This window comes from Macaca mulatta, chromosome 3, assembly GCF_049350105.2.
Source record: "Macaca mulatta isolate MMU2019108-1 chromosome 3, T2T-MMU8v2.0, whole genome shotgun sequence".
Lineage (NCBI taxonomy): Eukaryota > Metazoa > Chordata > Mammalia > Primates > Cercopithecidae > Macaca > Macaca mulatta.
This window is the reverse complement of record NC_133408.1, coordinates 6,198,717-6,213,328: the sequence shown is the minus strand read 5'-3', so window position 1 is coordinate 6,213,328 and position 14,612 is coordinate 6,198,717. Positions and strand designations below refer to the sequence as shown.

Sequence of the window (14,612 nt, the reverse complement as noted above, 5' to 3'; positions counted from 1 at the left end):
GATTCTTCCCATCCTTTAAGACTCAACTCAAACAACCCAGCTTTTGTTGAAACTATGCCGAGCAGAATAACCCATTTGTGAGGTTGCACCTCCCACTCAGCACGCATATTTTCTGGTCTGCTCATCTGGCGTGGAATCTTATCTTTAGGGTACGTTTTATGCCGTTGCCTTTTTCATTTGACTTCTCTTTTCTTAACTTCTATTTCGTTTTCAATTAATTATAAATTCCTTGAAGATGAGAACTGTGGGGTGTAAAAGATCGTCCTTCCTTCCCCAACTCCACCAGGCAGTGGAGGGAAAGTGCATCAGAACTGTTTGTGGAATGGACACATCCATGTGTCTTTGTTGCAATTTGATGACTTTGAGATAAAGGGAGTTGGACTGCAGGGACAAGGAAGGAGGCGTAATTTCAGGAGAAGAAAAGTAAATGATACTACTGCCTTTTCCCATTTTCATCTTTACATTGTAGGGATGTGCTTTCCAGAAAAGGAGAGATCTTGGGGAAAGGATTGAAAGCTTCAGGAGAAATTCAGGCCAACAGGAGACACCACGCTCTCAGGAGAGGTTTGAGTTACACGCTCAGCACTGCCCTTCCCTCACGCCGTAACTTTGAGCAAAGCATTTAGCCCTGCCTGTGTCTCTTTAACTATAAAGGAGAAACAATAATACCTACCAAAGACATTTTCAGAAGAATGCAGTATCCTTGGGTGAATGGCACTGCACTAAGTGATGCTACAATGCTATGTTTTCAGCATCTTTAATATCATGTGCTCTTGGCCCGGCGCCATGGCTCACGCCTGTAATCCCAGCACGTTGGGAGGCCGAGGAGGGTGAATCACAAGGTCAGGAGTTTGAGACTAGCCTGGGAAACACGGTGAAACCCCATCTCTACTAAAAATACAAAAAATTAATTGGGCTTGGTGATGTGGACTCAGCTACCTGGGAGGCTGAGGCAGGAGAATCGCTTGAACCTGGGAGGCAGAGGTTGCAGTGAGCTGAGATCGTGCCACTGCACTCCAGCCTGGATGACAGCATGAGACTCCATCTCAAAAAAAAAAAAAAAAATCATGTTTCTTGATGATTACATTTTGGCTGGTACAGCGACAAAATGTGGACATTATTTCATCAGTGTGGTGTGTAATGTCAAAACCCAGCTTGAGGACCCAGGTGTGTGCTGCTAAATAAATATCAGGCACCAAGTACTCATAAGAAGCAGGAGGAGAAGGCAGGCATTTGGGGGAAACCTCTCAGTCCAGGCGGGTCACAGCTGGGAAGGGTTGCTTGACTTCCTCAATAGCTTTTAGGACCCAGCACTGGGCAAGCTCAGGAGCAGAATGAGAGAGGTTTGGGAGCATTTCATCTCATTTGCACATCTCTGCCTAAGAATTCATTATTGCTTTCACTTATAATGGTAGATATTTTTTGGTTGACTTCGACATGTTCCCATTTTTTATTTTTAAAAATCCACTTTGCCTGCTGTTTTCCTGATTTTCTTACTCAGCATCATGTTCCACTTGCTTTCCATTCGCTTTCTGGGAGGGGACTCCCATAGGAAGCTGGGAAAGATCAACTGGTGAGACCCCACACGCTCCACGTTTCCCAGCAGAAAGGCTCTGCCCAGCAGCCTTTCTAACACCAAGGGAAACCGACAGCGTTCTTGTCCTCAGAGGTTTAGGATGGGGCCTTACCTGGGACCTCTCAAACACGAGCCCTGATAAGTGGGCAAACGATTGCCCCTGCAGAAAAGAGTCAAGTCCAAAGCAATTACTTTAAACTTTGTCCATACTCAACACTATTTTCCAACAGCCCATGGGCTGAATCCTATGTGGCCTGTTAAAAAACAGCAGCCGCCAGCCCACAGGGGAGCTCTGAGGTTTCTTCATAGCTTGTGCTTTGTCCCTACTTGACCTGCTCTTCAGAGTGGTCACATGGCAGCCCCTCCCTGCTGGTCTCTTCTCAGTCTTTTCTGCTCCCTCCAAAATCACCCCTCGCAGTCCCTCAAACCCTCTACAGCCAGAAGGCCCAGGACTCTTGTGTATTAGTGTGTCTGCCTTTTTCCTCCAAGTCTTTCTTCCTACCTCTGCCCTTTAAGGCTAATCATTACTCACAGGAAGGTTCATTTGCTTACTCATTTTGCACTCTTGCTTTTCTCCAAACAAGTGGCATTTTGTCATACTCAGCTGCTATACTCTCTAATTGCCTGCATTTGAATTATTTGCTATTCAAAAGCCAAGAAATTGTTACTGCTGATAGGATACTGATTTGCTCACTGATTGTGTTAAGGTTTGACCCATTTCCCCGTATACTCTTGGCTCCAGGGATATCAGTGGCCGACTCGACTACATTTAACACTGCACAGCACCTGTGGGAACTGGCCCTCCTGAACGGCAGAACTTGTGACCCACAGATGCTGTCTTCTCTCTGGTGTTGATTACTCCTTCCTCTTTTCACTGAGGAAGTCATCCTGCCTCCGTCAGGCTGCCTACTTTTAAAACTCTCTGCCCGAGGGGTGCACGATGGGCTCTGGGCCAGCTAGGAGAGATTGCAGTGGATCCCGAAGGACGAGGACAGTGAGGACTTGGCCTGAGTCGGGCGAGGGAGTGATTAGATTCCGCTTCAGTTTCACGGGAAGGCTCACAGGAGTCTAGTTACAGTCTCCAGGTAGGGTAAGAGAGAAAAGGACTGGCCCAGCACTTTAGGGCCTGAGTAACTGGATGAATCATGAATTTACTGAGACAGAGAACTGTGGGAGAGGTCTGATTTGGGGGGAACAGCCAGTGTTCAGGTTACACAGGAGATGCTGATTGAGAGGTGGACAGGCAGGCAGACACAAGCGTGTGGCAATGGTGGCCCAGGTCTGGGCTGGAGAGGAGTAGTTGGGAGTCTCAGGCTAGATCACAGGGTGACCTAGGGCCATGGGGTAGGGCCAGATGGGTCACCCAAAGAGGGAAGATTGAGAGGAGGCCAGAACCTGAGAGTGCTCTGATGCTTGCAGGGGAGGAAGGTGAGGGAAATCCAATACAGGTGCCTGAGAAGGAGCAGCCAGGGAGTTAGGGAGAAGAAGAATGTGGCCCCTTAGAGTATAAGTGAAGAAAGTTTCCACATAGAGGAAGTGATTAGCGGTCAGCAGTACCCATAGAGGGGTCTATGGCGGCACTTCCGACACTGTGGTTAGTGCCTGGTGGGACTGTGTGTCCTTCACCACCATAGTGCTGGTGCAGAGGGCAGCATCTGAGCCATGTGAAGTCCTCAGCGGATAACCTCTGGGCAGATAGCCAGATGGCCAGATGGACATGAGGACTAAACTCTGACTTTTTTTTTAATTCTCTTGCCCAAATTCCTACCTAAGGGGCCTGGGGAGTTCACCCTACAAACCATAAAGTCTTGCCAGAGGGGTTTTATTTAACCTTGTATAACATGGCCTGCTTTCTAGCCTGGCTCTGGCATGACATCACATAACGAATAAGGAAAGAAATAAAAATATTTTAACCCCAAATAGATTTCCATTTCATATTTTGAAATTGCCCTGCAGAGTTGTCTCTTGTGAGAAAAATCTACGTTCTACAGAGACTCCCCTTTTCCCTTTTTTTATTCTTTCCAGATCCAGAAGATAATCAACTAAGAGTCAGGCAACCTTTATTTTTTTTAATACATAAATACTTTAAGTTCTGGGGTACATATGCAGAATGTGCACGTTTGTTACATAGGTATACATGTGGCATGGTGGTTTGTTGTACCCATCAACCCGCCACCTACATTAGGTATTTCTCCTAATGTTATCCCTCCCCTAGTCCCCCACACCCTAACAGGCCCCAGTGTGTGATGTTCCCCACCATATGTCCATGTGTTCTCATTGTTCAACTCCCACTTGTGAGTGAGAACATGTGGTGTTTGGTTTTCTGTTCCTGTGTTAGTTTGCTGAGAACGATGGTTTTCAGCTTCATCCATGTCCCTGCAAAGGACATGAACTCATCCTTTTTTATGGCTGCATAGTATTTCATGGGGTATATGAAGGCACCCTTTTAAATTCTGTAAGACACATTGCACAACCTCTTCTCTTCACAGCCTATTAGCTGAAAGCTTCCTCTGCACAATAAAACTTTGGTCTCCACAATCCTTTCTCTTAGTCCAAACATTTCCTTTCTATTGATCCTAGGTTAGATAAACTTAACCAATTATCAACCAGAAAATTTTTAAATTTACGTCTAACCTGGAAGCTCCACTTTGACTTGTCCTGCCTTTCTGAACCAAACCAATGTACATCTTAAAAGTGTTTGATGTCTCATGTGTCTCAAAATTGTATAAAACCAACCACCTTGGGCACATGTTTTCAGGACCTGCTGAGGCTGTCTCATGGGGGGCCATGGTCATCCACACTTGGCTCAGAATAAATCCCTTCAAAATATTTTACAGAGTTTGACTATTTTTGTCAGCAGACAGACAGACGTCTTCTGGGCGTGTGCACCTGTGTGGAACTCCAGGGGATGCATACGGGTCACCTGCTTTGTCACTGATCAATAATATTGATCACCATGCTTTTGATCTTCTCTCCTCCTGGATGGCAGGAATGAGATCATCTTTCTTTCCCCGTGACTTCCCCCAGCACCTGGGAGGGTCCTGAGCATGAGTGTGACCTCAGCAGTTTTGTGATGTTGCCTGATTTGTGCTTTTTCTTGTTTGCTCTCTCCTCTCCGACAAACAGCTTTACATTCAGCCCATGATGGGGGCCGGCCTGAATTATGAATGTTACCGATTCGGCATTTCCCCTTCCACAAATGCGCTGGTGATCGGTGCCACGGTGATGGAGGGCTTCTACGTCATCTTCGACAGAGCCCGGAAGAGGGTGGGCTTCGCAGCGAGCCCCTGTGCAGGTGAGCGATTCTAGCAGTGAACAGGGATCCCCAACAAGATCCTTTATGTAAATGTCCTGACTTGGAAGCAGTTCTTGATGGCAAATCAATTACCATTGAATTGTTTCACTCATTCCTATCACCAGTGATCAAAATCTTCTCAATAAAATGGATCATGGGATTGCTGAGAGAATTAGGTGACATCATCCATGTGAAACTTCAGTGCTTGGCACATGGGAAATGCTTACTGAGTGTGAGTCCTGATAGTCACTAGGAGTAAAAATACGCCATGGAGCTTTGGAGTTGAATTGCAATTTTTCGACAGTTAAAGCAAAATGAGTAAGGACGAAATTTCACATGTAAGCTGTGTACATTAATTTGTCCTTAAAGCTGTCCTTATTTTGAAATAGGAAATGAACACCTATCACTGCGATTTCTTGAAATCCTAACATAATGAGACCAAGGAGCCCCTGTTTGTCGTGGGATTCCTTTGAAAGATGTGTGAGGGCGGCCCGCAGCATGACTCTGCAGTCTAGCTGGAGGGTTGGCAGGTCTTCAGAGAAACCAGGAGAGCACGAGAAAGTCAAGAGGATAGATAAACCCCATAAGCTTGAAAATGTCTTCAGATTTCACAGTTTGCTTGAAACGGAGTGCTCACACCGCACACAGCTTAATGGGAGGATTAGGTATTTCTGACTGACGGTCCAAGCCTGCGAGGCAGAGGCAAATCACAGAAGTGGGCATGAGATTGAATTGCTGGAGACAAGTGGAGGAAGAGCCTGAATCAGAAAAGTGGCCAGGAGAATTGCAGCCTTTCAAAATAAGATGTCAAGGGACTGGAAATAAATAAATAAATAAATTGGTACATTGGATTTGAAGTCAGGAGCAGAATGGAATTCCAAAGTTGTGCTGGTGATATGTGAAAGGAGAGAAAAATTAAGTGTGAGGTCAAACAAGAATCAATGACAAGGAGGTAGAATAGAAGAAAACTTGGGAATCGATACAGAAATACAAGATTACCATGTGGTTGAGGGAAAAGGGGTTTTGTAGGAATTTGATGGATATGAGATACTGTTGGAGGACAGGTGAGAGTGCTGGGCCATCCTGGGAGCCTCAACTCAGACCTTCACTCTGATCTCAATCCAGGTGTAGAGCTGCCGGGATGAGGTGCACAGGCCAAATGCCAAGTGATCACAGCTGAATTATTCTGGTCAGGAGAGATTTCAGTTACTATTTTTTAATACCTAAAACATGGTCTTAAAACAGGACTCCTGGTAAATAAAGCAGATAAGGGATGCTTCATTAACTGGCTTTAGCAGAGTGGCGTTTCAGAAAAGTAAAGTAACAATTGAGAGAATAGAAATATTAAAAGGAAAGATTGCACATGGACTATTAGGCCAATTCATATTCTGTATAAATAAAATCATCCCAACCAGTGTATGTATATGACACATCGTGACATGTCTTCATAAATATCCACGCCGATGTATCTCACTTTGCATTTGTGAGCAGACTTGGAACCCTTCCCATTGTCATGTTTTTTATCTTTGCTATGAGTAAATGTTTACGTTTTGCGTGTGCAGTAACTCTTTCAGCCTGTTCAGTTATCATTGAGTGAGACCTTTCTCTGTGGCAGCAAGCGGGACTGAAATATCACTGAATTTCCTAACTGTGACTATTCTACTTCTTTTTAACCAAGGGAATCTAAGAACTTAAGCAATTTTGCCCACAATTTCTGTTCTCTCGTTAAATATCATTAAAGTAAAGGCTACTATGGCAACAGCTGTTAGAGTGTCCACTTAATACTGCAGAGTCTAATAACCATTTGTTTACTAAGTGAATTACTGTTGGAAAGGGTGTAATATTAGGAGTCTCTAGGCAGGGCAACTTTTTTCCCTGAATTTCACTGTGAGTTATTTGCTAGATGCTCTCATATACACTTTTTCTTCCTTTTAAAAAAATGTATTTGACGTTTTGGTACTTAAATGTTAGATTCTACCAGCCGTGGGAAAATACGCTTATATATGTCTCCTCTTCCATGTGGATTGTTTAGCCATTAAAGTAATTACTTTCCTCAGGGCTGCAATTAAAGGCCCCGGACCGTGCTCGACAGAACCCTAATAAATGGAATAGCTATACTGCCTTTCTTTTTTTAAGTGTTTATTTTTCATTATGGAATGTCTAAGTAACAAAAAAACCTTAAGTTACAGAAAATCATATACTATGTGCATTTATGGAATATCTAGATTTAATATTTTGTCATATTTTCTTTAAAATTTGTCTTAGACATAAAAAACCAAGTATAGCTAAAGTCTCAGCCCACCCCCTTCCCCAGCATTACTCATTATCCTGAGATTAGTGTATATTCTTATCTGAATTACTATATACTTATAATTTTACTAGATGGGCATGAACACCTTGTATTAATTAGCTGTTGCTATGTAACAACTTAGCCCCAATGTCACAACTCTCTATCACATTCTGCAGTTTCTTTTCTTTTCTTTTCTTTTTTTTTTTTTTTTTTTGAGACAGGGTCTTGCTCTGTCACTCAGGCTAGAGTATAGTGCAATGGCATGATCAGGGCTCACTTTAGCCTCAACCTCCCTGGTTCAGGTGATCCTCTGACCTTAACCTCCTGAGTAGCTGGGACTACAGGTGTGCACCACTGCCCCAGATAATTTTTTGTGTTTTCTGTAGAGGGGGTTTTGTCATGTTGACCAGGCTGGTCTCCCACTCCCAGGCTCAAGTGATCGACTGCCCTGCCATGGCCTCCCAAAGTGCTAGGTTTACAAGCATGTGCCACCACACCCAGCCTGGCTTTGTTTTTTGTTTTGTTTTTAAAAGACAGGGTCTCACTCTGTTACCAGGCTGGAGTGCAGTGGCATGATCTTGGCTCAGTGCAACCTTCTCCCAGGCTCAAGCAATCCTCCCACCTCAGCCTCCCAAGTACCTGGGACTACAGGCATGTGTAGTCCAGGCACCATGCCCAGAACATTTTTGGTATTTTCTGTAGAGACGGGGTTTCGGCATGTTCCCCAGGCTGGTCTTGAACCCTTGGGCTCAAGCGATCCTCCCACCTTGGCGTCTCAAAGTACTGGGATTACAGGCGTCAGCCACCATGCCTGGCCATCTTGTGGAGTTTCTGAGGGCCAGGAATTGATGAGGGGCTTAGCTAGGTGTCTCTGGCCCACCACTGCTTATGAGGCTGCAGCTGTCTGAAGTCCATTGTAGGAGCTATTTCCAAGCTTGCTGTTGTGGTGGCAGGAGCCACGCTTCCCTCACCATTTGTACCTCACCCCAGGACTGCCTGATGTCCTCTGGTCAACCCTGAGCAAGTGATCCAAGAGAGCATGACAGAGCACCCAGGATAGAAACCCCAGGTTTTCATCACCTAATCTTGGAAGCAGCATGTTCTCACTTCTACCCTACTCTGTTGGTCACACAGAATGACCCTGATATGATGTGGGAGGGGACGACGCAGGTAAATGCAAGGAGGCAGGGGTCATTCGCAGTCATCTTGGAAACGTCCTATCATATACTTATCACAAAGCCTAGGTTGGTTGATTTGTTTGTTTGGTTTGGTTTAATTTATAGGAATGCTGTGGTAGTGTGTATTCTTTGTCAACTTGACTTTTGTTTGACATTATATTTTATAGATTTTCCATATTGATATGACTTCTAGGTTATTTGTTTTGACTGCGTAGTATCTCAGTTTATGGATGTACCCAGATTACCCATTTTTATCTTAATTAACATTTGGATTATTTATGTATTGGCAATTATAAACAGTACTGCAGTGAACATCTTTGTGTAGGTGAATGAGATCATCTAGATACGGAATGTCTAAATGATTTAATATGTAATTCTTCAGTGTTATTGGCTGCGGTCAAATTTTTCTTTAAAGTAGCTGGAACATCAGCATTATATGAGAATTTCCATTCCTTAAAAGCATTACTGTATTTGTTTTGTCTTTGTGTTTTGCTAATCCATGTATGTGCAATAGTGTCACATTTTAGTTGATTATTTTCAAGATCACACAACTTTGGATATGTTTTGGGATGTTTGAGCTTCTTTGAGGGTGAATTTTTCTAATAGAGTGCACACGTTTTTCTGCCCATATTTTTTACTGATAGACATGAGTTCCTTATATTTCTGAGATATTAATTTTTCTGAGTTATACTAACTAGTCTCCCTGACTTTTCTTTTTACTTTGTTTTGGTGCCTTTTATTTATATGTGTCTTTAATTTAGTGAAATCAAATTTACCAGTATTTCTCTCATGAATTATGCCATGTGCCTTATTTAAGAAATACTTCCTTAATCCAACAAAATAGGGATTTTTTTCTTCTAAATATATTGCATACTTTTTTCTTATTTTCTTCCAAAATGTGAATTAGGAAATTAATTTTTATAAGGACATTCCATTTTCTCAGCATCCTTATTAAATATATAATGTTTTCCCCTCTGATTTTTCCAATTTTTTATGAAAAAAATTATATACAGAAAAGACTAAAAACAATATCATGCTGTTCTGCATACCAACCATCTAGATTTAGTAACTTTTAACATTTTGCCATATATCAGTATGTGTGTATAGGTGAGTATGTAGCTTTTGCTGAACCATTTGCAAATAAGTTGTAGATATCATGACTTTCATCCCTAAATATTTCATTATGCATCTTAAAAATAAAGACATCCTCCTATATAACCACAATATCATAATCACACCTAAAAAATTAATAGTATTTGCTAAATATCATGACTGTGTTGGCCACATGCAGATTTCCCCAGGCATCCCCAAAATGTTTTCATTAGCTGTTTTGCTTTTTATTTTGTTTCGGAAGGCCAGTTCTCTTATGGAATGTATCATATTCAGTTTTATCTGTTTCCTAATGATACACTGCATTGATTTTACTTCATATTTCCTTGAACTTAAGTCTAGAGTCTTAATTAGACTTCAGTTAAATGTTTTTTGCAAGGTATCTAATGAATTTTAATAGCATCTTCGTCATGTACCAAGTCCCCATTTATGCCTGAGCCTACTTCTGAGCATTCTGTTCCATTCCACTGGTCAAGTTGTCTATCCCTGGGCTAAGCTATATAGTTTTATTATTATTTTTTTAGTTATAGGACAATATCTGGCAGGGACTTGACCCTTCTTATTCTTCTTTGGAGTTCTCTTGGCTACTTTTGCCGTTTTATTCAGCTTGTCGAGACCCCTGAAAAACGCTGTTGGGATTTCTATTAGAACTGCATTGAACTTATAGAATTAACTTGAGAGGAAACAAATCTTTACCATATCAAGTTTCCCCTATGAATGTACCCTATCTTTTCATTTGTTTAGGTCTTCTTTTATGTCCTACTGCAGTGTTTTGTAATTTTGTCCAGAAAGATTCACACATAGGCTTATTCCTATGTACCTCTTAGTTCTTACCACAAGTGAGATTATTTTACATTGCATTTTCTTGTGGGCTGTTGGGAATATGGGTATGCAGTTTTTATGTATTAATCTTATATCCAGCCACATTGCTAAGTTCTCCTTTTTAGAAATGGTTTTTAGAGTCATTAGGATTTTCTATTAAAACAGCCACATGATCTGCAAATAATATATTTTAAATCACTTGTAATCTTCATATCTTTTATTTATATTCTTTGTGATGCCCTCTGAGACAATATTGAATTCAAATGGTGATAATGGACATTTTTGTCTTTTTTCTTAATTTAAAGGAAATATTTCTCATTTTGTACCATGGAGCATTATGCATAGGATAGGTTTGTGGAATTTCCTTCTCAATCCTAAATTTAGGGATTCCCAGTTTCTGAAAAGTATTCAGTATGAATAGAAAAGCTTTTTGACCATTTCCACATTAAACATATGCCTACTGTATAATCAACATTCAACATTAAGCATATGCCTACTCTATAATCCAGCAGTTGTCACTCTTAGGTGTACGCAAAGGAGAAATGAATGTGTAAGTGTACTGAGACGTAACTAGACAGTTCACAACAGCTTTACACATAAAATAACTAAAGTAATGCAAACTTTAGTAGTTACATAAATACATAAAACCATCACTTTTATCAAAATAGAAACATCCCAAAAGTCAACCAAAGGAAAACAGGTAAACAATTGTTGACTTGCCATTCAGTGGAACACCGCACAGCAATTTTCTTTCTGCTGAAGAATGTGCTTTTGGACGTCTTTTATTAAAAACTATGAAAGGTAAATTTTATTTTGCCTCAATTCTGCATCACAATTTAGCTACACATGGAATTCTAGATTGCCCATGTTCCCTTAGTGTTTTGAAGATTCAGTTTCATTGTCCTCTGGCCATGATGATTGCTGAAGAAAAGACCCTAGTTGGTCTTAATTGTTGTACCTTTAAGGGTAATCTGTTGCTTCTCCTTAGTTACTGGTAAGACTGCTTTTGTTTTAAATTTCTAGTGTTCTGAATAGTGTTCTGAAGTTTCACCATGATGTGTCTAGGTATAGCATGTTTTCCCATCGTGCTATACCCTTTACCTTCTCTGAATCTGACAACTCATGTCTTTTGTCATCAATCTTAGAGAATTCGCAGCTGTTACCTCTTCCACTATTGCTTCATGCACATTCTTTCTAGTCTCTTCTTCTGGATCTATCATATCAAGTAATGAGATTTCTCATTATTTATTTCAGGTCACTTGACCCTTCATGTATGTTTTCCTTTCTATCTTTGCTGCATTCTGTGTAATTTCTTCAGATACATTTTATATTGGCCTAATTCTCTGTTCAGCTATGTTCAATCTACTATTTAACCTATTCAGTGAGATTTTTTAATACTTTTTATTATTTTTATTATTTTTGGATTCTTTAATTATCTTTGGTTTTGGGGGTCTTTTTTTTCTTTTCAGTTTTTCATTTCAATGACTATATTTTTCATTTCTAGAAATTACATCTCATACTTTTCCAAATATACCATAGCGCTCATACCTGTAATCCCAGAACTTTAGGAGGCCGAGGCAGGAGGATCACTTGAGTCCGGAAGTTCAAGACCAGCCTGGGCAACTGTGTTAGTTCATTCCCACGCTGCTATAAAGACATACCTGGGACTGGGTAATTGATTAAGAAAAGAGGTTTAACCAGCTCATGGTTCTGCAGGCTGTGCAGACTTCTGCTTCTTGGGAGGCCTCAAGAAACTTACAATTGTGGCAGAAGAAGAAAGGGAAGCAGGCACAGTCTTCACATGGCCAGAGCAGGGGGTGGAGAGAGAGAGAGAGAGAGAGAGAAGGGGATGGTACACAACCATATCTTGAGAGAACTCTATCATGAGACAATACTGGGGGGTGGTGTTAAACCATTAGAAACCACCCCCATGATCCAGTCACCTCCCACCAGGCCCTACCTCCAACACCTGGGATCCCAATTCAACATGAGATTTGGATGGGGACACAGAGCCAAACCATATCAACAACAAAGTAAGACCCTGTGTACAAAAAATCAAAAGGTTAGCCAAGCATGGTGGAGCATACCTATGGTTCCAGCTACACAAGAGGCTGAGGCAGGAAGATCACTTGAGCTCAGGAGGTCAAGGCTGCAGAGAGCCATGATCACGCCACTGCACTCCAGCCTGGGAGACAGGCTGACTCTAAATAAACAAATAAACAAATAAATATGCCAGTTAACTTTTCTATAGTGTTTTGTAACAGTTTTATTGTGGCTTGGATTTCCTTTATCTTCGTTTTAGTTTTTATTTAATTTAAAAGGCTAGGTAATATTCAGAAGGTACAATATAGTACATAGTCCCTCTCCCTCAGAGGTAATCATACCTCATAGTCTATTATATGGGTGTGCCTAATTTATTTAACCAGTTCATTATTGATAGGCATTTAGGTTAAGTCCTTTGTTGTTACAAATAATACTGCAGTGAACACCATTTATACATATCATTCGCATATATGGAAGTATACATCTAGGTTAAATTAGAATTGCAGAGTTAAAGGCTATAAATATTTATAATTTTAATGAATATCACTTTGTTACCTTCCGTAGAGCTTCTACTCGTTGGTACCTGGCCATACCTTCTCTTGTAATGTAGATGATGACCTGTTTCTCCAGTCAGCCCACCAACCTGGTGTTACCAAACTTGGAAATTTTGGTCATCTGACAGATGAAAAATGATCTCAGTGTAGTTTTAATTTGTGTCACTTTCTATGAGTGAGATTGAGTTTCTTTTCAATGACTAAGGTCATTATTTGTCCTTTTCTATGAACTACCCACTCATATCTTTGCCTATTGTTTTCTGTTGGATTCTTTTTTTGTATTAATTTGTAGGAACTCTTTATGTAATGGAGTAATTAACGATATGCTTGGAGGAAAAAGAACCTATAATTTCTGTCTCAACTGTAAATTTTTAAAACTTTGCTTATGACATGTTTTAGTGTAAAAAATGTTTACTTTGTATATTTAAATAGTTTGCTATTTTGCTTTAAGGGTCTTGGGACTACTGTTCCCTTTTAAATGGTTTTCTTCACTAAAAGTGCTCTGTGACTTATTCAAGTGCTTTTATGTTTGATTTAACTTGGCATAGAATGTGTGGATTAAACTTCTTTCCTCTAGGATGACTACTCCATTGTTAAAACATTTATCAAATAATTTATCTCTTTTTTTTTTTTTTACTTTAAATCCTAAAATTACTGCATACCAAATTCTAGTAAATATTTGGGAGATGTATATCTATTTCTGGATTTTCTGTACTCTTCCATTGATATATCTTACAGTATTAGTTCCTTTTCATTATTCTTTTTCAGAACTTTCCAACTCTCCTTTCTTAATTTTTCTTTTCTTTTATGAACTTTTGAACCATCCTGTTTAGTAAAAAAAAAAAAAAAAATTGTATTTTAATGGGTTTTTAGTCACTTTAAACATAGCTATGGTATAATCTTGTGCACATTGTTCTATTTTTCCATCACTGATGGGGAGTTCATCTTGTTTTTGTGTCTGCTGGCTGCTCTCTCATAGGGGCTTTTTTCTCATTTGCTTTGTAATTTTAAGCTTCTATTTAGAGGGAGCACACTTTTTCTTCCAAGAGAGTTCAGTGTGCCTTGGGCTGTGAAGTGTTGCTGTAAAGCAATTTTGCATTTGTTTCTGTTGAGTTTCCTCAGACCATGAGAACCTTAGGATTTGTATACCAGGTTTGCGAATTTAGATGCCAGCCATGTTTGAGGTGGAGGTTTAGGGGCTCCATTTCTCATGGGAGAGTTTCTTGCCCTCCTCCCCCAACCTCTTAGCCCGTGAGCTGAGCCAGGTTTCCTTGTTGGTAGAATTTCCCAGCTCCTTTACCAATGGGCAAGGCTTGCACAGGCATCTTGACCCCAGTGCCCACCTCCTTGGTGCCCAGGGTCAAGTCTCTCGCCCCTCCTATTCATGGGAACCCCAGCCCTAGGGCCCATTTCTGGTTGAGGAATGTCTCTTACTTTTGGGCTCAGCTATAGAGTTAAAAAGTTATATTTTATCCTCATTTCTCTGTATTGCAACCGGAAGAGGTTCTACCTTCACACCAGCCACTGTTTGAGGACCCCAAATCTTTGGGAGCTGCCCTTCTCTCGCAGTGGTTTTTTTTTTGTTTTTTTTTTTTTAAATCTTGGTTTTCATGGTCATTTGTGGTTGTCAGATGACACTTAACCTAAGGGTTGGGATTGGGGGAGCAGTGAGTGGGAGCTGCTTGATTAGAATCTCTTGAGGAGCTTTTTCAAAATACATCTGGTCGACATCCTCAGGCCTTTT

The 14,612-nt window shown here is 40.8% G+C and overlaps 1 protein-coding gene across 3 annotated transcripts in view; it reads left to right on the top strand.

Annotated features, from left to right (window-relative positions):
* Positions 1-14,612, top strand: part of BACE2 (beta-secretase 2) — a 111,353-nt gene that overhangs the window by 86,904 nt on the left and 9,837 nt on the right. For 2 of the 3 annotated variants that reach the window (XM_015132851.3, XM_015132852.3), the window contains one exon: positions 4,703-4,871. In XM_015132851.3, coding sequence (XP_014988337.2) covers positions 4,703-4,871 — 169 coding nt within the window. Of the gene's footprint in view, positions 1-469; positions 3,482-4,702; positions 4,872-14,612 lie in introns of those variants that run through there. The other variant, XM_077995733.1, reaches the window with a different exon arrangement.